The sequence below is a fragment of the Abramis brama genome, assembly GCF_963993115.1.
Source record: "Abramis brama genome assembly, chromosome: 12".
NCBI lineage: Eukaryota > Metazoa > Chordata > Actinopteri > Cypriniformes > Leuciscidae > Abramis > Abramis brama.
Window position 1 is genome coordinate 28379485 of NC_139974.1, and position 24712 is coordinate 28404196.

Genomic DNA, 24712 nt, shown 5'->3' on the forward strand with positions numbered 1-24712 from the left:
CTTGGAATACACATATGACCCAGAGGGGCTGAATATGGAGTATCACTGGGGTGTCCAGCCGCAGGTGGAATATTTCAACCCCAGGGGTGGCAAGGTGGCTTGCCGAGGGAAAGACACATGCTCAGAGAGGCTTACAGTGGAAATACACATGTGGGGGTCGCCCAGAGGGGGAACCATGCACATGGAGGCACCTAGCCAAACGCGAAAGCTGCCAGTGGCATAACTCTGGCGTCGACGTCGACAGTGCTGGAGGAGACTCAGGGCTTATCAGGCTCACCTGAGGAAAATATCGGACGTATCCCGTCCGTGGAGAGGAATGGCGAGCAAGCGAAGACACCTGAGCAGAATCTAGTACCGGCTAGTTGAAGCAAGTACATGAGAAGAAACTGGCTCCACTCGGAGATTATAGAATCTCGCAAATGTGTTGGGTGTCGCCCAGCCTGCAGCTCTACAAATGTCTGTTAGCGAGGCGCCATGCGCTAAAGCCCAAGAGGATGCCACACTCCAAGTGGAGTGGGCCGTCACACCAAGGGGGCATGGTCTACCTTGCTGCTGGTATGCCAAAGCAATGGCGTCCACTATCCAGTGGGACAACCTTTGCTTGGAGAGAGCCTTTCCCTTCAGCTTCCCACCATAACAGACAAAGAGCTGGTCTGTGGTCCTGAAACACCGCGTTCTGTCTACGTAAGCACGGAGGGCGCGTACTGGACAGAGCAGTGCCAAGGCTGGGTCTGCCTCCTCCAAGGGCAGCGCTTGCAGGTTCACTACCTGATCTCGAAAGGGGGTAGTAGGAACCTTGGGCACATATCCAGGCCGGGGTCTCAGGATCACGTGAGAGTTAGCCGGCCCGAATTCCAGGCACGCTTCGTCAACCGAAAATGCCTGCAGGTCCCCTACCCTCTTGATGGAGGCCAATGCAACCAGGAGCGCTGTCTTAATTGACAGGAACTTAAGCTCCACTGATTGCAGAGGCTCAAAGGGAGCACTCTGCAGGGCAGTTAAAACCACTGAGAGGTCCCAAGAGGGTACGAGGGGAGGACGAGGAGGATTCAGTCTCCTCGCTCCCCTCAGGAACCTGATGATCAGGTCGTGCTTTCCCAGAGACTTACCATCAACTGCGTCGTGATGTGCGGCAATGGCGGCAACATACACTTTCAGGGTGGAGGGAGACAGCCTTCGCTCCAACCCTTCTTGCAGGTAGGAAAGCACGACACTGATCGGGCATTTCGTGGGTTCTTGATGTTTTGAAGAACACCAGTTGACGAAGAGGTTCCACTTCAACGCATAGGCCTGTCTCGTGGACGATGCTCTAGCGGAAGTGATGGTAGCCACCACCGCTGGTGGTAGGGTACTCAAACCTGCCTCGTCCCGTCCAGGAGCCACACGTGGAGGTTCCAAAGATCGGGACGAGGGTGCCAAAGGGTGCCCCGTCCCTGAGAAAGGAGGTCCTTCCTCAGGGGAATTGGCCAGGGAGGTGCTGTCGCGAGGAGTACCAGTTCTGAGAACCAGGTCCGGTTGTGCCAATATGGGGCAACCAAAATGACCTGCTCCTCGTCCTCCCTGATCTTGCGCAAGGTCTGCGCAAGGAGGCTCACTGGGGGAAACGCATACTTGCGTAGGTCCCGCGGCCAGCTGTGCGCCAGTGCATCCGTGCCGAGCGTGCCCTCGGTCAGGGAATAATACAGGTCGCAGTGGGATGAGTCGTGGGAGGCAAAGAGGTCTACCTGTGCGTCGCCGAACTGATCCCAAATCAGCTGGACCGACTGGGGATGGAGTCTCCATTCTCCAGCGAGAGGCCGAAGCCGAGACAGCTCGTTGGCCGCCTGGTTCAGGTCTCCCGGGATATAAATGGCTCGAAGCGACCTCAGATGCTTCTGACTCCATATGAGGAGGTGGCGAGCGAGTTGTGACATACGGCGGGGGCGTAGACCACCTTGATGGTTGATGTACGCTACAGTCGCGGTATTGTCTGATCGGACTAGTACGTGCTGACCCTTGAGCAGTGCACGAAAGCGGTGCAGGGCGAGACGTACAGCCAGCAACTCGAGGCAATTGACATGCCAAAGGCGCTGGGGTCCTGTCCAGGAGCCCGCGGCAGCATGTCCATTGCACATGGCGCCCCAGCCCGTGGTGGAGGCATCTGTTGATACAACAACATGCCGGGAAACTCGTTCTAAGGGCACTCTGGCCCGTAGAAAACTGAGGTTCGTCCACGGGGTGAAGGTCTGACGGCAGGCTGGAGTCACTGGGACTTGGAGCGTGCCGTGTTGCCATGCCCACCTCGGGACTCGATCGCGAAGCCAAAGCTGAAGCGGTCTCATATGAAGCAATCCGAGCGGCGTTACTGCGGCTGCGGATGCCATATGCCCCAGGAGCCTCTGAAATAGTTTCAGTGGAACCGCACTCTTGTCCTCGAATTGGTGAAGACAAGTCAGCAGTGACTGCGCGCGCTCGCTCGTAAGCTGCGCGCACATGGCGACCGAGTCGATCTCCATACCGAGAAAAGAGATCCTCTGCACGGGGCAGAGTTTGCTCTTCTCCCAGTTGACCCGAAGGCCCAGACGAGCAAGGTGCCGGAGCACAAGGTCCCTGTGTTCGCAAACCTGGTCTCGAGAGTGAGCTAGAATCAGCCAGTCGTCGAGATAGTTCAGGATGCGAACCCCGTGTTCCCGGAGAGGAACAAGGGCTGCCTCGACGACTTTCGTGAAGACGCGAGGAGACAGGGCTAGCCCGAATGGGAGAACCGCATACTGGTATGCCCGCCCCTCGAAAGCAAACCGAAGAAACGGTCTGTGTCGAGGTAAAATGGAGACATGGAAGTAGGCGTCCTTCAGGTCGATCGCTGCAAACCAATCCTGCAGCCGCACGCACTGGAGGATGCGTTTGGCCGCAAGCATCTTAAACGGCAGCCTGTGAAGGGAGCGGTTCAAGACGCGCAGGTCGAGGATTGGCCGTAACCTTCCGGATTTCTTCGGTACAATGAAGTAAGGGCTGTAGAAGCCGGACTTCATTTCGGCTGGAGGGACAATCTCGATCGCACCCTTCGCCAGTAGGGTGTCGACCTCCGCTCTCATGACAGGGACATTGCCACCGACCATAGTGAAGCGAACTCCCCTGAAGCGGGGAGGAGGCCGTGCGAACTGAATCGCGTAGCCGAGCCTGATGGTTCTCGCGACCCAGCGGGACAGTCTGGGAAGCTCTAGCCAGGCCTCCAGAAAGTGCACCAGCGGGGTCATAGGAACCACAGACGTACCGTCAGTGGGGCAGCGAGGCGGAATGACCGGCCCAGGCGAGGGTAGCATAGCGGCCCTGTGCGGGGGCACGGTCATTAACCGCGTCCTGCCAGGGGAGGACCAGCGTCCCACGCGGGCATGCTCTGGCAGGGGTCTGGCGACAGAGGGGGATGAGAGGAGCGTGGCCCGTGGGCGGCGCGTGCTGTCATCCGAGAACTCTGTGACAGAGGGGGACGATAGTGGCGGGACCCGTGGGCGGCGCGCACTATGGTCCGAGAACTCTGTGTGCTCAGGATTGGGGGAATCAGTTCTTTCTTTAACCACATTAGGGTACTGCTCGTCGTTGGACGAGCAGCGGGGAGTGGAGAACAAAATATTCTCCCCCGGCCCTCCACCGGGCAAGGAGTGGCCCTGCTACCATCTCCTGGAAAGAACTGGTTGCCAATCCTGAGCAGCCCATCTCAGGGGCGCCGCTTAGCCTGGCGTTTAGCGGGGCGCGGGGCCGGAGAGGGCTGTGGCGCCTTCCTGCGGCTTCCTCCACGACGCGGCCCGGGTGGAGGCTGCTGCTGGGGCCGTGCGGGAGGGGTGGGAGCCGCGGGAGGGCGCCCTCGGCGGCGAGCAGGCTGAGGATTCTGTGCCGACGGCTGGGTGGAGGCAGCAGCGGGCCGTCGGGGCAGAATGTGCTTGATCGCCTCAGTCTGCTTCTGAGCGGTCGAGAACTGTTGGGCAAAGTCCTCGACCGCACCGCCGAAGAGGGCGGCCTGGGATATGGGGGTGTCGCGAGTCCGCTCGACCTCCCGCATATCAGCCAGGTTCAGCCAGAGATGTCTCTCCTGGACCACAGCCGTGGACATCACCTGACCCAGGGAGTGTGCGGTCACCTTCGTTGCTCGGAGAGCAAGGTCGGTGGCGGCACGCAGCTCATCAAAGAGCCCTGGGTCAGTCCTACCCTCGTGCATGTCCCTGAGCATCTGGGCCTGATAGACCTTGCAAGATGGCCACGGCATGCAAAGAGGCAGCTGCCTGTCCCGCCGCTCTGTAAGACTTCGCCACCAGGGTGGACGAAAATCTACAGGCTTTGGATGGGTGCTTAGGGTCACCACGCGATGAAGCGCTTGCCGGACACAGCTGCATCGCGACAGAACGCTCCACCGGGGGAACCCCAGTGTACCCACAAGCATCAGCCTTATCGAGGGGAGGAAAGGCGGAGAAGGTCGACAAACGATCGCGGGAAGACAATGGTGCCTTCCAGGACCGCGTGACCTCCTCATACACATCCGGGAAAAAGGTATTGGGGTTGGCCGCCGACGGGGATCGGCGGCCGCACCCAAAAACCAATCGTCCAGCCGCGAGCGCACTGGGTCGGGTGGCGGGGACCACTCGAACCTAATGGCCGCGGCTGCCCGGGAAAGCATGGCCGTCACCTCGGGATCAGACTCGGACAATGTTGGCACACCCGAGGGTGGCAACACAGCCGAATCCTCACTTCTCGAGGACTCACGCCCACCTTGTGATGCAGCAATCGACATTGCATCCTCTTCTGGAGCGCCAAACGCTGCTTTATGTGTTCGCTGCTTTATGTGTTTGGGCATTGATCACGCTAAAGCAGCACTTATGGATGACTCATGTTCTCACTGTGGGAACATGACCCACATTCGCGGGGCCTCCGTGGAGGGACCAGCGGTCTCAGTCTGGACACTCGCGGGTACCAGCGCTGGAGAGGGGGGTGTGGACCGTGGACGAGTCGGCGGTTTGTTCCACACCGTAACCCTCAGGTCACCCCGGCCACCAGCCGAAGTACTGCCTCTCGGGGAGACAGTAGATCGGGGTGTGGGTGGGGGGACTCTCACTCAAGTGAGCTCATTGAGTCTCGACCTCAGCGCGGAGATGGTCATGTTCCCACAGTGAGAACATGAGTCATCCACAAGTGCTGCTTTAGCGTGATCAATGCCCAAACACATAAAGCAGCGATTGTGCCCATCAGAATTAGACACATTGCGACCGCAACCAGAAGTGCACGGGCGAGGCATCTTTAAAAAGACGTGCTGCGTGCAATGCTCTTTTTGTGAGAGGAAAAACTCCGCGGATGTTGAAGCGACCAGGGAGAAACACACTATCTGTCAGATCACTGAACAGATCAGCAGGGTAATGTGCACTCGCTGGGAATCGCCGTCACACCAACCCGGAGAGTTCGCTCTTCTCGAAGATGAAGAGAGAAAGAGATAACTCAGGATTCAGGCTTCTATGTGGAGTGAAGAATAGCTCTCGGCTCCGAAGCGAAAACATATCTGCATGTTGCCAGCGTACTTCCTTATATACCCCCGGCGTGGGGCGGAGATACGCTATGCAAATTCCGCAGACCCATGGCATTTCATTGCCATTGGCTCGTTTTATATACTCGAAGGTGATAGGCTTTCTAAACGAAACCCCATTCGTCGTCATCCGACGTAACTCGGAGTGACCACGAAAGGGAACTGAGGTTTCTGAAGACACTTTCCCAAATGGATACATTTGGAAGCACTTTTTTTTTTTTGCGTTGTAGTGTGTCGACTGTGAAAATGGTATTCTAAAATTACGTATGTTTAGTCATGTGACACATATTGTACCCATATATATCTATGGTTGACTGGCATTGTTGTGCCTGCTATTCACTTTGAAAGTGTTTCAAAGATAAAAAACATTTTACATATCACATTTCTGCATAGATGACAACAATTGCTGTCCTGTAGCAAAACATGTTGACAATTGTGTTTTAGATCATACATAAATGACGATTTTGAATGTGACCTCTACACATCAGTAAGTGGTGGGATATTTTGCTAATAAAATGATCATGCAAGAAATAGCATGAGAATATTATTGTGTATGGTCTCAGGGAGCTTGTTATGCATATACGTTTTCAGATTCACTGTGGACAAGCAACTTAAAAATAAAAAAAACGCTAGTGTGGATGGAGAGTGTTTTGAAATGAAAATGCTGTTTTCAAATATTTCCGGATTAATGTGGATGGGTGGCTGAGAGAGCTCAATGCACTGCAACTGAAGAAAACACATGCAAATAGAAAAAACACCAGCAAATTAAGAAAACCTCGTCATCATTTTGACAACGTGTTGTCATACAGAAATGCATTGCAAAAAGCTCAACGTGCTGCAAATGAAGAAAAAAACGCAAATAGAAAAAACACCAGCAAATTAAGAAAACCTTTTCATCAGTTTGACAACACGTGTTGCAAATATGCACAATGCAGCCAAATACAGAAACATACTGTAATTACTCAACGCAACCAAATACAGAAATGCCTTGTAAATACTCACAACGCAACCAAATACAGAAACGTCCTGCAAATACTCACAACACAACCAAATACACAATCAAATACAGAAACGAACTGTAAATACTCAACGCAACCAAATATAGAAACGTACTGCAAATACTCATATCACAACCAAATACAGAAATGCGCTGCAAATACTCACAACACAACCAAATACAGAAATGCGCTACAAATACTCAACACAACCAAATATAGAAACGTACTGCAAATACGCACAATGCAACCAAATACAGATAAGTGCTGCAAATACTCACACCACAACCAAACACAGAAACATACTGTAAATACTCAACGCAACCAAATACAGAAACGTACTGTAAATACTCAACACAACCAAATATAAACGTACTGCAAATACTCACAACACAACCAAATACAGAAATGCGCTGCAAATATTCACAATGCAATCAAATACAGAAACACGCTGCAAATACTCATAACTCAACCACATACAGAAACTCACTGCTAATACTCACAACGCAACCAAATACAGAAACGCACTGCTAATACTCACAATGCAACCACATACTGAAACGCGCTACAAATACTCACAACGCAACCAAATACAGAAAAGTGCTGCAAATACTCACAATGCAACAAAATACAGAAACAGCACAGACCACAATGAAAATGTTTCAAGGGGACCCGAATAAGTGACAAACCTGGCTGGGAAATGCTTATTGTTCAATATCTACTCGTCAGTGGTGTTGTCAATGACTTGAAAGGTGAGTTTTTTTGTTTTTGTTTTTATAATCATGATTGTACAGTATGTGCGTGTTGACTATTTGAAGCGCGTTTCTGTATTTGGCTGCGTTGTAAGTATTTGCAGCACATTTCTGTTTTTGGTTGTTTTGTGAGTATTTGCACCTCATGTGTTGTCATGTGTTTTTATCTATTTGCATGTTTTCTTCAGCTGCAGAACTGTTCAGTTCAGTTACGTTTTTGGACACTGATCATGGTTATCCCATGGTATTCTTTGAAGTATCTTGTAAACACCATGGTATATTTTAAATTGACATCTGATATACTTTTGGTTTAGTGTCTAATTCCTTAGATATTTCTGATTGTTGGTAACACTTTACAACAACTTTTATTAAAGAAGCTATTAACAAACTATTTACCAGTACATTCCCAATATTAAGCGTTGGCGATTAATATAAAGTACTACCGAGTCATTTGATATTTTCTAAACAGCTCAGAAAAGGGGATTCCTTTTAATGTATTGATCAAATGTGGTGTGAGTCAGATTTACTCCCATCAGACATGAGTAGCTAAGCATGCTCAATGAAAATCCAATGGCATAAAAACTGTAATATTCCGATAATGACATTAAGCTGTCAATCAATCATGTGCATTAGTGAAAGCCAGCGGAGCTCATAATCCTCCTCCCACATCCACATGGGAAAAATCAGAGGTGTCAGCTCTGGGCAGGCCAATACCATTAGACTGTACCAATGGAAAGACAGGGGTGGTTTCCATCATACATTAAGCCAATGATATACGACAGCAATAGAGAATTGTATGTGTAGTGCACTAACCTGATGCATGATGTCACGCAAAAGCTTAGCATATTACAATCTATTATGCATGTAGGTGTGAAAAATTGTTTCCCGCAAATATTAGCAATTTTATTAAATGATGAGAATAAGTGAACTAATAAGACCAAATTATGTTGGTTTATCACAAAACAGATGGGACTTTCATTAGCAGTGTGAGATATTTCTTTAATATGGTCTGCTCTTTTCTCCAAATTTGTTCTCCCAGTGTTGGCAATTTCAGCACAAACTGCAGACATGATAGATTTAATAATCCTCTTTATGTCTTGTCATTTTTATTATTATTATTATCGTTCTGTTCATTAAAGGAAACTCTCTCTGGTACAGAGCGGCTTTGGGAAGTAAAATTCCAATAATTTTCTTCATATGGTTTAAAAACAACAACAATGGATGACAATAAAATGGCTTTAATGGGTGAATTACATTACCCATAAGAAATGTAGGCTCTTATGGGCGATGCAATTTAAATCTTATATATATACATAAATGTATAAAATTGCATGTGTGTATAACTGCATTCCCCATAAGAGATAAATATTTCTATGCAATGTAATGCATGTGTATATAAATAGTCTACACTGAAATAATTTGTGGACATTTCTATGAAAAAAGATACTTGCTACTGGAACAGTATGTGGTCACTGTTGTACTCTATTGGTAAATATTATATAATGTCTAAATGTGTCTCTGTTTGTTTTTCTTTCCTTCTTTCTTTCTCTTTTCAAGGCTAGCAAAAATGTGTGTAATTTTCTTGTGCTATGACCCAAAACCATAGCTCCTGAATAAAGGCCACACTTATGCATTAAAAGCCTTTGGCCACAAGCATGAGAAAGAGAATGAAGGGGGTGGAAGACACTAGGACGAAAATAGAGTCAAGCATTTATGTAAGTGTGTTCCTAACCCCTTAAGATTTGTACATCTTATGTTGATTTGATTTGACTGAATGGGCTTGTAGGTGTCTTTTGCCCTTTTGATAAAGGTAATATGGTGTTATGTTAAATATGTGCCATCCCCATGCCAACCCACACATTTCCCAGGGTGATTGTCAGAGGAAGCTGCAAGAATCCCAACATATCAAGGTCAGCGTAAGCAAATTAGTCGATGCAAATTAAGACTGTAACAAAGGACTGAAGAATGTAAAAGATGACACCTTTTTGCTGTGCTTCCTTAAGTTTTCATTTGCACATTTATACAAATGCATACTCATACACTGTGTTTACAATAATGTTCAGCAAAATATGGATGAAATGTTGTCACAATAAAACATGAAAACAGAAAATGGTTTTATCAGTCACTGTGTATTTTTTTTCAATTATCTACAGCTAAATTCAGCTTTTTAAAAATATTAAATGGCATTCAGCAAACAGATATGTTCGAACATTTGCCATCGTCCATGGTAATGTTGTATATCAGCGGATTTTTTTCACTGCAGTGGATATGTATACTGTAAAAAAAAAGCGGTAGCAACATTTTAGGTTTTATGGATTTAACTTAAATTTGCAGTCATTTTTTTTATATTTAATTACCTAGTATTTCAAATAACCTGTTAAAATACCATTCAACTAAAGTACTAAAATCTGATTTGAACCTATACTATGGTAAAGAAAAAGCCACATGATGAATCACAGTAGCTTTTCAACAAGGTCAGGTAAATAATATAGGAGCATGATGACACACACACACACACACACACATACATACAAAACAGCATCAAATTATAAGAAGAAACCGTTATTTCAATGAAAAACCATCAAATGTGAATGTCAATTTGCGGTTTTTCAATGTAAATTATAAGATGACTTGTTCTTATTCACTGCCAAAAATATACATTTAACAGTATTTTACTGTAAAATTACATTAAATGTCTTATTACAGTATATATATATATATATATATATATTTTTTTTTTTTCTATGGTATACAGTGAGGGAACTTACCGTTAACCAATGAACAGGTTTTTACTGTATACTTTTTAGTCTTTTACCACTGAAGCTATTTTTTTTTTTTACAGTGTACCATTATTAATACAACAGAAACACAGCCAAACCATGAATTGCTATAGTTGGAGGTATTTTAAATAAAGTGACATTTTAATTACAGTCCACTTTTAGGAGGACACAATGCATCAAAGCTAACACACATGGAATAAATAAATAAAAATATTTTCTTGAAATTTCTTTAAGGCTGTCGTTAGTAAACACTGCTATTTGTGGGAGTTCTGCTAGCACAACCACTGGCTAAATCAGACGCATGCCTCATAGTGGGTATCAATTACAATTGTCTGCATTCTGCCATGTGTCTTAGTATCGATAAAGCTATAAATACCACTTTAACCCTGAAATATGATATAATAGTCTCAGAAGTAGTCTGACGGTGCAATGATAGCCTGTCTGAAAGGACTAGACAGCCTGACAAGATAATGATTAGATAAGAAGGCTCTAAACATAGAGAGTTCCCTTAAATTGATCAGACATCCTCTTTCTGTCACTTCTCTCCAGGTCTGAGCATATCAGAATGCTTTCAACCATAAAACAGCAGGGCTAGTATAGGGAAACACCCCCTAAAATAAAAGGACCAGTTTTGTGGATGATTTGCAACGACTCAGGGGTGATTAACCCTTATTTTACCCAAGTAAACCTAAGTTGCTTCAATTCAGTAAGTATTCATCTTGAAATATTAATAACAATATAAAAGTTAATCTAATGGGACACATTTTCAGAGTTATACTAAAAAGACTTTTACTTACTAAAAAAACGGTATAAACTATCAATCAGACAACAATGTTTTTCAGCAGAGTTGATCATGTTGAAAAGAGGCCTTAGAAATTTGTGCATCAGATATGATACTGTCGGCTTAATATTTTATTTTATCAATAAACGATGATATCATTTAGATTTTTGGGTGAACTACTCCTGTAAAAAGTGAATTATGCAGGCTTTTCAATATGAACATCAGTGTGTACATGAAAAGGCTTTGATTCCCCAGGCTGTTGTTCTCTAAAGAATGAGAATACACATAATTCCTCCCCACTGAAAATACCACTATTCATTATATCTATAAACTCCAGTGCCTTAACACACTCCTCACAAATAACACATGAAACACCCTGCAGGAATCCATTAAACTGCTCACTCAGTTAAAAAAAACTGCCATTGAAATGGAAACAATGAGGAAAAGAATGAGAATGACCAGTGTGATGTAAAATGTTAATTAAAGTCCAGTGTTGGCCATTTGAACCTATAGCTGCCTTATTAATGAGGTGGCCTAGATAAAGAAGGAAATGTATTTGTGCACACGAGTGGAAGAGTTCTACGTCAGGCTGAATGAGAGTCAAACCTATGATGCAATGCATAGAAAGAAGGAGTGGATCTCCAAATAGACCTCTGAAACAGAAGTCTTCCAACGCTGTTGTCAGAATTTTGATTTACAATCCCATTTCAGCTCATACAGGTCAAATGAATTCTCACAGTGCTATGTTCATTTCTCTCAAGATCATAAGTTGACATTCACTGTGAGGTGCGTTCAATAGTGACCTCAGACCTCCTCATCCACATCAGAAGATGTGACTCCTTTGACACACACCGGAGGGTGTCATTGTCTGACATCAGCACACAGATGCTGCTATTACAGCAGATAATAGATGTGTCCTGTGTCCTAGAAGATAGAAGGACTTTTCAGGATTTTTTGAGGAATGGAAAGATGTGAATGAGAAAATTTATTTTAAATATAAATATTTTGTGGCATTATTAATGTCTTTAATTATGTAACATTATTATTGTCTGAATAAAGGTTTGTTTAAAAAAAAAACTGACTTGTTTCAGATAAGAAACGTTAACAAAATAAAAAAATAATAATTATAATAAATCAAAGACACTAACATGAAATAAAGATTATAAACGCTTCTTGTTTTTAAATAGATGCCATATTGATTTATGATTTTAGGCAGAAACTATGCTAATGTTTTAATAAAAGAATGATACATTACAACTGAGTTTACTTGGAAAAGAAACCACAATGTGGTTTTCTTCACTCTCAATAAAGTACATAATTGTACCTTTATGGGTACAATGGCTTGTCACTGGGGCTGTACCCTCAAGGGTACAATATTGTACCTTAACCTTTAAAAGAAATGGTATATATGTACCTTTTAATGCATTATGACCCTCAAAATATGTACATATATGTACCTTGAGGTCCAATAATAAGCCCTATGGGGTACGTTAGTGTAGATTGTACCTTGGAGGACAGAAATGGACTCCTACTGTACCCCTGTTTCTGACAGTGTTGCTTACACTTTTTTAACCCCTGTAATACATTTAAAAAAATTCTGTACACACCTGTTGCACTGGTTTGGACCCGGGGGAACATAAGCTCATAAAACAGTCATAACTTCACATACTTTTTCTAACAAAACAACATCAAAAACACATCAACGTTCCTCTGAAATGTTTCAGAAAATATTAATTTTACTTGCATAACCTTTTACTTTCAGATGAAAAATATAGATGACAAACAGCCTGAATGAAAAAATGAAATAATAATAAAAAAACAAATAAAAAAAACAATGAGGTTTTGTACAAATCACAAAATTGCTAAGCTTACTAGTAAAACAAGAGGACCTTGAAGCCTAGACTTATACTTTATTATGGAGTAATTCAGTATATACATCATAAGCATTGATTTAATCTGGAAAAAGGCTTCTTCCTGTCCTTTTGCAGATGTGCTTCAGTCTCGTTCCATTAGCCGCAGTCTTAGTGGGATGGCTGACAGGAGAGCATGTCAGAAATGAAAATACAAGCGTGTCTTTGAGAATGACAGGCTCAGGGAGATGTTGGCGACTCGGGTGTCAGTTTGGATTTGCCATTGGTCTGACAGGGGTTTTGTAGCATCTGGAGGGGCCACAACAACATTGAGAGATCCAGTGTGGCATAAACCATTTTGAGTGGCCTCTAATAGGAGAGGCATTACGAACTGAACCCATAATCCATTCAGATCAGTGACAGGAAGAAAGTAAATAGTGCAGCACATTAAAATGCAAGTAACACTGTAGTGCTGTTACTGTTATGAAACATCCTGAGACATCAGTTGAACATCTCTGGATTTGAAATTAGTAGAAAATAGTTGGAATTATTAGGGCTCCAAACTGACTAAAAGGGTCGTAAATTGGACAAGAAAAAGATTCACAATAATAATTTAAAATCTATTCACCACAGGGAGATTTCACTGTTTGTATGACTCCACTTGCTGTTTGCATGTTCAGAAAGGCTGTCAATCTCTGGTGGATTACTTTCTGAAGGTTACATCATTTAACAAATAGGTAGCGACAAGTGAAGTCTAAACAAGTGGGAGGCATTCAAACATTCCCTGCTATGTATGTGAAAAGAGTAGTATCAAAGTCCAAATTCACAGTATTCAGAAAACAGTAAGCAAATAGCCAGATGACCTACTACTTCAGGTGACATTCTGAACGGTGCATCTAATGGACATTTTACTATCCCATGAGGCCATGCGAGAGAAGTTGTGAATGGCAGGAAATCAACGGAATTGAAGTAGATCACATGACAATGACCTGATGTTAGATGTTTACACACATTCATAGTATATTGAACATACTTTTTTAACAGCCGTGAAATAAGTTCTTATTCAAATGTGGTTCCTACTCAGTATGCAATTCAGGATGCAGCTATCGACTTTATGAGTAAGTCACTGAATCATTCATTCAACCGATTTGTTTAAAAACATTGATTCATTCATGAATACAACTACTGTGTGTTACTCAGAGATTCTTGCTTAATTAATTCTCCTGCTTTGTTTGGAAACATTTTTGTTAATGTTGCAAAAATACACAAAGTAACTGATAAAATATTGTGTATGGCTCCCTGGTCATGTCTATATTCTAGAGCAGTGGTATTTTAACCGTGCCATTTTACCGTTTCTAGTTTAACATGAGCATTGCGACAAAACAACAGAGCGGTTCACAACACAAGCGCTCAGGGTCATTTACGGTAATGATCTTTCGCCACTACGGTAATGATCTTTCGCTGCTACAACCTCTAATAGTTTTATCTAGAGTTGAACGCGCTTCCCTCAAGCCCATTCAAAGACGCTAAAGTGCCACATTAAGAGCTACAGATGCCGCAGTTATTTTAACAACTGTAGCAGAAACACGGTGAGCAGCAAAATTTATACTTTTGTTAAAACGCTGTAGAAAACGAGCATGCAGCAAATACAATTATTAAGACTGTTTGACTAAGCCAGGTTTGTGACAAGTTGACGCGTGGCACCTTTTTGTCAAGATTCTTATCTTTTATGACTATTTTGAGTGTTTATGATTTTTTATTTATGGTTGCCCCCATAGAAATGTATAATTGTTCCAAAAAAGTGTTGTCCAGACCTAGCCTAGAAATCTAGATGCACCCTAGCGGCAGCAAAAAGTATTTTGCAGCCAGGGTAGTCTAGCAACTCTCCATTGACTTTCGGCCAATCACATCGTGTATAGAGTAGGCAGGGGGGCTTAACATAATGACGACAGAATTGCGACTGTTCCCTGCTACTTGAAAACAAAGAATGGCGGCTGCTGGAGAACAGCCTTTCGAATCGGCTTTGGCCGCGACTCTGGAGGACTTGGAGTTAAGTTTTTCTTTGAGAAAAGAGCAAAGAACGGCACTAAAGTCATTCTTAAAAAAAGGAAGATGTGTTCGTAGTTTTGCCGGCCAGATTTAAAAGTTGAATCTATCAACTAACGTTAGCTCCGCTGTTGGGGAAACGCTCTGGTTGGTTGAAGTGCTGTCCTAGGGAATTTGAAAGACAGCCGTTTATCCCGCCCCTCGGATTGAGCCGTGTCTATGGTGAGTTGCCAGACCTAACATCTTGATGTAGGTCTGGCTTGCCAGGCTAGTCCAGACCTCCACTGGGAGGAAATATAAAGACCGGACCTCTTGGAACTTTTATTGAATACCCCTGTCTAGAGCCTTAATGTTCCTCTCTTTCTCTCAGACAGGAGTTAGAGCACTGTGCCTAAGTGTTAGCTATACTTAAATTATTAAAAGACATTGATACAGTTAAGTAGAGTGTGTGTTTTTTTTAAGCCAGAGGGACATTGTAGCTCATCTACTGACTGTGAAAAGCATGGCTCAGCAGTCTTACCATCCCCCTTTATTGATGTTACCTTTTATTGTGGCCCTTTACAATACGCTAGATGTTCGCTCTGGCTGTCAAAGTCTTTGTGTGCTGTATGAAGTGGGTTGAATAGGCTAAGGTGCAATCACAGCTCTCTCTCTCTCTCTCACACACACACTGTAAAGGAACTTCTACCTCTTATTTCATTTTTACAGGACAATAAATTATAATCCTGCAGAGCTGCTTTACTGATAGTATGTTACACTTTATAGACTGCTGAAACTGTAAAAGCACTCTCTTCAATCGCAAAGAGAGACGGACACTGTACAATAGGGGGGAAAACTGCATGTACATACCGGTCAAAAATGAAATAATTAAAGATTAATGTTTTTGAAGGAAGTCTCTTTTGCTAATAGTTAAATATAGTAAAAATTATTTGAGATAATATTGAGACATTTTCCCTACGAACGTATTCTCTACTTTATGGGGACCAAATGTCACCACAAAGATGGTAATACCAGTCCATTTTGACCTTGTGGGGACAATTCATACTAAATTATGTTGTTGTTTTGTTTTTTTTATCTATAAATTGAAAAAGTTTTCTGTGATGGGTAGGTTAGGTTAGGTTAGGTTAGGGTTAGGGTTAGGGTTAGGGTTAGGGTTAGTTTAGTGTGTGTTGTGTGTGTGTGTGTGTGTGTGTGTGTGTGTGTGTGTGTGTGTGTGTGTGTGTGTGTGTGTGTGTGTGTGTGTGTGTGTGTGTGAACTCTCTGTGAATAACCTGCAGAAGGGACACTAATCCTGCTCTCATCTGCTGAGAGTCCAACTCAAAAAACACATCTAATTTGCTTAAAAGGCTGTTTACTACAGGCTGGCAGCTTGCTTTCCCAGTCTCCCTCCCTGTGTGTGTGTGTGTGTGTGTGTGTGTGTGTGTGTGTGTGTGTGTGTGTGTGTGTGTGTGTGTGTGTGTGTGTGTGTGTGTGTGTGTGTGTGTGTGTGTGTGTGTGTGTGTGTGTGTGTGTGTGTTTAAGGTATTTAATTTCTTTTTATTTTTGATGTTTTGATTGATTTAAATATATATATAAATAATGTTAGTGAGAATAATAATAATAATAATAAACTTTTAGACATCAATCTGCGATAGACATCGCTCATCTTTGCTCGCTGCTTTGAAGGTAAAATGGCTCTAAATTTATCGACGCTCATACAAAAGACCTGAACTTGAAGCAATGCGGCTTGTTTTTCAGAATAGGAAAGCTTGTTGCACATAAACCCCATAGGATGCATTTATGGTCAGTAGTTGGACATATCAGTTAGGAATATCCGTCATCAGACTTGAGATGAGACATTCATCCGGTTAAGATTGGCTTCCTTTCTGTTTGAGGTCCCAGGGACCCAAGTGCAATATTATAAAACAATAGTAATTATAAACCTATTACATTCCTTTCAAATGTGTTTGGTGTTGCACTGGCTTAATCAAAAACCAGTAAACAAACATTATTGAAGCTTCAACTAGGTCATATTACAAAGTAGCTGTTGAAGTCCATTTGACAACTGGGGAGTTTACTGTACACAATAAAACATGACAGCTATGGTTACCAGAAAATATAATGGCAATTTGTCAGGTATTACAGGATGCCATATTGTTGCCTGTATATTCTAAAACTTTAAACCGTAGATTTCATTGATCAAGTGATGATCATGGTACCAAAATCTGCTTTTTACCTTAAAATATACTGATAACCACCATGGGAATGACATTTTATTGTTTTTCTATTATTTTAAATTATAAGGAAATTTATAGCTGTGCCAACCTCCCCAGACTGTTTACTGTGCTTGTGTAATGCAGCATGACACTGAACGCTGTATTCCCATCACGATTGCTTCTGTAGCGATGTTGTAAAGACATTATCCTCCCTTCATGTAAAGAACAAAGGGCAACGTAATAGTCCATTAAGACATCCTCCCTTCACCCTCCCCTTTATAGTTTTTACTTGCAAAGCCCATAAATTTGACAGTATTCTACAGTAATATTATATTACAGTGTTTAGCCATTTACAGTTCTTCACCATATATGATACAGTAATGTACAGTTAACCAATTAACAGTTTTTTTGTACCACTTTTAGTTATTTTCTGAAAAAATTACAAACATTTTGTAACACTGTATATCTGCAGTGTGTATACTAATCAGACAATCATAGCGTGTAAAAATGCATTACGTTTTATGTCCAATACTTTTCATAGTAGATGCTTGAAGCATGTTAACTATTGGAAATTTAGTTAATTATCAGTTCTCATAAATTAAGAAAAGTTGTTAAGTATCAGCATGAAGTTTAATTCTGTCATCGTTTACTCATCCTCACATTGAACACAAAAGAAGATATTATGAAGAATGTTTTTGGCTCCCATTGACTTTCATTGTATATACAGTATAAAGGTCAATGGGAGCCAAAACATTCTTCATAATATCTTCTTTTGTGTTCCACAGAAGAAAGAAAGTCATACATGTTTGGACCTTCATGAGGTCAGAATTTTCAATAAACAACAATCCATTTAAGTATGTTTTCTGAGCTATTAAAAGGGGCGTAGGGTCTCTCACATTTCAAACATGCAGATTAAGTGAGAACAGAAAAAAAAGCCTTAATAAAGATGCTAGCAGGGTGACGTCTTCAGCATAGATTGAATCGTCTCATCTTAGAATTGTCTCTCCTTTGAACCTCTTTGAGGTCCCATGGCTCTGGCTTAGTCTCATCTCATCTGCCTGCACTGGGAACCAGAGGTTTGGACTTGAATCGAATCACAGTTCTGAGGGCAACTTGATTTGGGGGGAACATTATTTGCACTATACACCACCATACCCTTCAGGTTTTTTACCTAACTTCAGATCACTCGGAATAAATCATTTCTAGACAGTCCCAGATGGGGACTGTGAGCAGTGGTTTGTTCATCAAAAGTTTGAGGGGAGAAAACACTATTAGTGTGAAATGTCATTCAGAATGACAGATTTGCTCATGTGTTTATTTGCATTATCCCGGCAAGCAAGTTAATCACGTCTGGACCTGTTTGATAGCAGAATTGAAAAACAGATTTAGTCCACATACACGGCATAAGCTAGCTAATTACCTACCATATTTCTTTTCCATTTCATTTTGAAAAATCAAAAACACGAATTCATGGCTATTCAAAAACACATTTGTATCGTGCTGTGCTAATTACTCAAATCCGTTTTACACCGGCATCCCTGGCAACACTGTAGCAGTTCGTGGGACAGTGATGATTTCAGAGCACGGTACTGAATAATTACCCTATACAAGTACAATGGTGTTACATGGCACTCCATGGTAATTTAAAGAAAATGGTTGGTAACGTACAATTGCTACCTTAATGATTAATTTCTACTTTATTTCTACTGGGTTTTTTTTGATAATGAAGTACAGTTTTATCTTCTTAAAATTCTTATCAAAAATAACAATATTAGAAATACTATCAATAGTAGTAGTAATACAAACTTAAAAGTATTAATTATAAACAACAATTAAATATATATTTTTATTAAAAAGCATAAATAAATAAATAACAGTATTTATTTTGTATCATTAATCTTGACTCAATTTGATTATAGGCTAAAGACCTGATCACATAAAGACAAATGTTTGAAAAAAAATTCCCAAATGCGATTTGTCTATACAGTAAAAAAAAAAAAAAAAAAAAAAATGCTCTGACTTGCACCAATAGCTCATATCATTTAATCACTCCAAGAAAAATGTAAATCAGCACAGCATCTTCATTCCCAAGTAACACTACAGTTCCATTTTATCCCCATATAAAGCTGCATATAGAATATGGGTCAGTCCCAGTTCAACTATTATATCTAGACATCCATGTGTGTCTTCTACACACTCACACACATATAATAATTCCCTGTGAGCGAGTCCTCCTTTTGCGCTCTCAGCCACATCCGCCACCAATTAGCAGCAGCACAGATTCTACATCAAAAAAACATTCCCTCTTTTTGCTCCTTTACTTCCAGCTCTCGTTCTGAGCATCCATGTCCATTATTCCCAAATGTTTACATGCCCCTTTAACCTCCGGAAACCGTCAGCACACTTCACTGCTCGCGCGGAGATTAAGTAGTTTGAGCAGCACAGGCCTGTTTGCTTCCGTACAAGCACCTGTTTAACCAGGTGCTCTCCGACTGCGAGCGCACTGCTGTGCCAACCTCCCCAGACTGTTTACTGTGCTTGTGTAATGCAGCATGACACTGAACGCTGTATTCCCATCACGATTGCTTCTGTAGCGATGTTGTAAAGACATTATCCTCCCTTCATGTAAAGAACAAAGGGCAACGTAATAGTCCATTAAGACATCCTCCCTTCACCCTCCCCTTTGGCAGCATTGCATGCTTGCATTTTTGTTTGTTATGACTGGAGAATTATATCTTTCTGGTATCACGTCGCTCACGCTCATTTTTATCTATTTTTATAAATCACTACTATTAGTCATCCTTTATGTCTGTGTGTGGGTTTTGCAAATATTTCCTCAAAAATCCTCAAACTGTTGGTAAAATCTCATAACTCCACCCCATATCAATCTTGAATAAAGTGCCACACACATTTTGTGAACAAAATGTAATATCCTACTGTTTAGGTAATGCATTGCACTATATGCTAGTTTAGCTATGCTAATTAAATTTTAAAAAATTGCAACATCTTCCCTATTTATTTATTATAAGAGAGGTTTTGTTGTGGTTGTATTACATGCTTGCAACATAAACAGCTTTGTTGATTATATAGCATTATAAGCAGCAGAGATTATCTGACAACCCACTGATGAACGATATGAGACAGATCCGCATTAAGTCACTTTACAATCATACTCATATAGTAGATAATGTATAAACATGACAATCACATACATCCTATTTATGAAGAGAGGTTTGACCTGCAATTTTAATTTTTCTATATGTGCTACTGTCAAAAACACATCGGTAAACAAGCTTTCACCAAACTGCCTTTTGTTCAACATCAAAACACACACACTCACCTCAATATCCAATCCATGTCTGCAGCTGTCATCCTTATGAAATAATTGCTGTGTATGAACACAGAGCAATGCCAGGAAGAAAGAGATAGAGAGAGCAAAGGCTATACAGCACACTGCCAAATTAACTCCATACAAGACAATCATTTCTGTTGCATGCTAATTTAAACAATATTAATATTTAATGTAAAAGCAAGTGAACCTGGCATGCATAAATTTAAATGAAGCAGAGGAGAGACAAGCGAGACAACAGTGAGATTAGAGCCCAGCTCTCTGCTGAATTCTGCTCAATAGTCTTTTAATCCGCACCTCCGTCATCTCACAGACAGACGGGTTTTAGCTGTCAGCAAAAAGTTCTGTGTGTAAATCCAACGCAGGACTATCCAACAATAGTTCTCACCTGAGCATCGTCTAAAGCCTCTTCAAGAAACATTCACTCAGAATTTAAATTCTGTTATTATTTCACTCATCATCTTTGTCCTTATTTGCATACATTCAAACATGATGCATTAAGATGAGTCGTACAACAGATTTGATGTCAATAAAGTCAAACATCATAGAGTGTTTTGTTAATAAAAATCCAATTTATCCATAGGGAAATTGATTTTTAATGATAACTTACAAACCTTAAAGGCAGAAATACTGTGAGCTATGAAATATTTAATCTGTGGTAGATGCTTTTGTTGAAGCCATCTAACAACGCTCGGTCCGACCTTTGTGGCCTTGGAAGGATGCAGCCTCTGAAGTCCGATTCCTTTAAAGAATGCAGCCTCTGAATTGGGACACAGCTTTTTTAGGTCCTAGGATTACGGTTGAACACCTCTGTGTTTTTAGTTCCTGTTGCTATGAAGTCCCTCCTTCTGAAAAGTGCAGTGTACTCTGATTGGTTGGCTTGACAAGTGTGTTGTGATTGGTCAACCACTTTAAGCATTTTTTTCAGAACTGTCACACCCCTTACCATAACCGCATTAGATCCGGGAGGGGGTTGGGGCATCTCTTGGACATGGTGACAAACAACACACTACCAATGCAACTCAACCTAGTATCACCACTTTTCTTTGCATATGCCTTGGGCGTGAATTATTTAAATGAAAGGAAGCAAATTCAAGATAATTGAGACATTTCAGGGTGTTAATTACAGGTAATGTGCTCTGTGTGAACGCAGAATGAAGATTACAGTATGATTATGGTTCTTATGAGATGACGTGATTACTGTACGCTGTTTACAGTAAGCTTTTTTTAAAGGGGTGAAATAATGCCCTTTTCACAAGATGTAAAATAAGTCTTAGCTCAAAATACCCCACGGATATTTTTATATAGTATGTTAAAATTGTCACTTTTTTGAGGGTGAGCAAAAACACACCGTTTTTGTGTCTGTCCCTTTAAATGCAAATGAGCTGTTGCTCCCAGCACAGAGGGCGGAGATTCAACAGCTTGTGTCCTTTTACCTCACACAGACATGCACTGAAAATTGCAAAAACTTTTAGCCTTTTATGTTCAAACCGGAGTCAGACAATGATGGAGAGACTCAAGAAGTGACAACATGTAGAATGCAACAGGACATCTCTGAATGGTTAGATGATGAATTTATGTAGCTTATGTGTAGTTATCTTCTAGTCATTGATTAGCATATTCTGCTATAATCTATAAATCACGTTCCAGGGGTAATTTATGTAAATTTTAGGGTTTGTGATGTCACTATACCGGGAGGAAGCTCGTGTAGTCCTTTCCAGCCGTTTGTTGTAGTCCTTAAAAAGCAATTTCTTTAAAAGAAAATATCTCCCTTTGCTTTGAACTTTGAGCGTTGTAACTTTGCAGATGTTGCAGCAACATTACACACTAACTAAAGTTAGAAAAGTGAAATCATAATCAACCACCCCTTTAATAGCTTTTCTATGTAGATATGCACAAGACGATCATCTTGTTCCATGGAAGAAAGAAAGTCATACAGGTTCGAAGCAACATAAGTCAATTTTTATTTTTTGGTAACTATCCCTTTAAGAATCCAAATGAATAGATTAACTGAATGGCCTTATTTAAACCACTTTGTGTCAAAACACTGAAGAGACAAAATAACAAACACATCTGATGCTGATTTGAAACCTAAATGCATTGAGGGTCATTGAAAGCTGGTTGGTTTAGTAATTAATGTTATTCTGGGATGAGGTTTCCAGGGTCTGAGAGAGCCTTTACTGTAAATCACATCTTGAGGAGGAGAGACGGACAGGGGGATGGGTGGGGTCGTCATAATAACGAGACTTCGAGAGCTCTCCTTCAGTAATAATCAACATGAAAAGCTAAACAGACTCAAAGGCACTAGAAAAATGGCACATAGAGATGCAAGGTTTTGTTTATGCATGTGTGTGCGATATCACAGTGTGCCTCTGTGCTCCATCAATACTCAGTACTCAAGTTCGTCCCCTGAGGATTCTCCATCACACAGCTTTCACACTGACTCATACATGCTGCTATTATTCCACTCGCTGCTGCACCAATATCTTCAAACCCAATGAAATATTAACTAAAGTTTTTCTTGTGGAAAAATAGCACTGGACAAAGCTATAAAACTGCAGCTTAGAAACGGTAGCAACAGTGCATAAGAGCAGCGCTTCTGGTGAAACATACAAACAATGTTAAATGCAAATAAAAAATGCAAGCAGGCGGCGGTAAAAGTATTATTCTGGTTGAGTATCAACTGTATAAGCATACATTGTTAGCATAACTAGATAAATAGGTTAATCAACATTTAAACATGGAGAAAACATCCATTTAAAGCAGCCAGCAACACCTTTTGTGATGCCAAAGGCTGTGCGTCCAATCAAATTCTGTTGAACTTTGTTGCAAATGAATCTGTATTTGGTAGAAGCTAGCCAAATTGAGCAGATGACAAAATGGACAGGGTTCATTATACATTTATGCTTAGAGGATAAACACAGTTTTTGCAAACTAGAGTGTTCTGCTGCTGCTGTGGGAAAAGCATAAAAATTCAAGAGGCACAATAATTTGCAAATAATAAAAAACAGTTATTTTGCATATTGTAGTTCATGTTTGATTTTAAGGACACATTTGTTTACTTTTCCATGGTAGAAAATATGACACCACCTGAAGTCCAGTGTAAAATCTGGATCCTGAAGCCCAAAACAATTGCGATGAACCTCTGATATTGAGCTAAAACTAATTTTTGCTAAAATATCTATGCCTCTATTTCTTTCTTTAAACTTATAACAAAGCCATTCAGTGATGAATAAACATCAGAAATAATGAGACATTATAGCACTCCACCAAAATAAGCCAAGTCCAGTAAACAACTGGTATCTGAGATCCTGATCAACAGCTGCACTGTTCCAGCATGCACATCTCTAAACAACCCATGCGGAGTCTGAAGCACTGTGGGTCAGAAAAACCATCAGCAATGAAAGAAAGAAAGATGCCACTTACAGGAATTTCTCTTGCTGCCACTGGCGGATCCTGGGGAAGCCATCCCAGAGCCGCTGCTGAGTCTGACCAGGAGTCTTACTGTGGGAGAGCTGGAGTGGGCAGGGGTTGTTGTTGTTTGTTTATAGCACAAGCCACCTGCCACACATCCTGAACGTCTAGACGAGCAGCACTGGAGGGTTAGACACACACACACACACTTATGTACAGCCAGTGATGCTGTAGAGCAGTGCAGCGTACAGCGAGCGCTCGGCTGTCTGATGGACTGAGAGGCAGAGCAGCAGTGAGTAGTAGATAGGAATGTACCACTCAGCATCTCGGGAGGGGAACCGCTCAGAAAGAAAAAAAAAGAGTCTGCATTAATAGAGCATGGAAATCATGAATAGAAGAAGTAGATAAACACAGACGATAAAAATAAACAGTGAGAGTTCTTGAAGTACAGAAACAGAAAATAAACCAAAAATTTTCACAATGTCCAATCAAATGTCTGTAGACAAAGAATGACTAATACCACCTGCCACTGGCTAGTAAGTAGCAAATCTTCTATGAAGTAGCATTCAACTAGAAAGTAGCTATGTTCAATTCACTTGACTGTAGAACCTTTTTACTTGGGCCAGTAAGCAACCACATAGCAATGCTCAGGCAAACACCCGCGAACACTCACAATTTCTTTAGAACATGTAAAAATCTGTATTTATTATTTACTATGGTAAAATTCTAGAGAATGTGTTTAAATCTGATAATAATAATAATACCATAACATACTCTAGCATGAAAAATAACATGCTACACATGTAAGATTGAATGGTGCTTCTCCATCACAGTTACAGATGCAGCAACTAAACTCTTCAAAAATGAAATGCTTCTGTGCACTTCAGTTGTGATATATAATGTATTGTGTTAGTTAATGCATTAGCTAACATTAAATAACAATGAGCAATACATTTGTTACAGTATTTATTAATCTTTGTTAACGTTAATACTAACGCAGCTGTT

The 24712-nt window shown here is 41.6% G+C and overlaps 1 protein-coding gene across 5 annotated transcripts in view; it reads right to left on the reverse strand.

The window, feature by feature from the left end:
• Positions 1-23969, reverse strand: part of dtnbp1b (dystrobrevin binding protein 1b) — a 38744-nt gene extending 14775 nt beyond the window's left edge. For 4 of the 5 annotated variants that reach the window (XM_084130069.1, XM_084130067.1, XM_084130068.1 and 1 more), the window contains exon 1: positions 23720-23969. In XM_084130069.1, coding sequence (XP_083986195.1) covers positions 23720-23762 — 43 coding nt within the window. In that variant the 5' untranslated portion in view covers positions 23763-23969. The remainder of the gene's footprint in view (positions 1-23719) is intronic. The other variant, XM_084130070.1, reaches the window with a different exon arrangement.
• Positions 23970-24712: the final 743 nt, after the last annotated feature.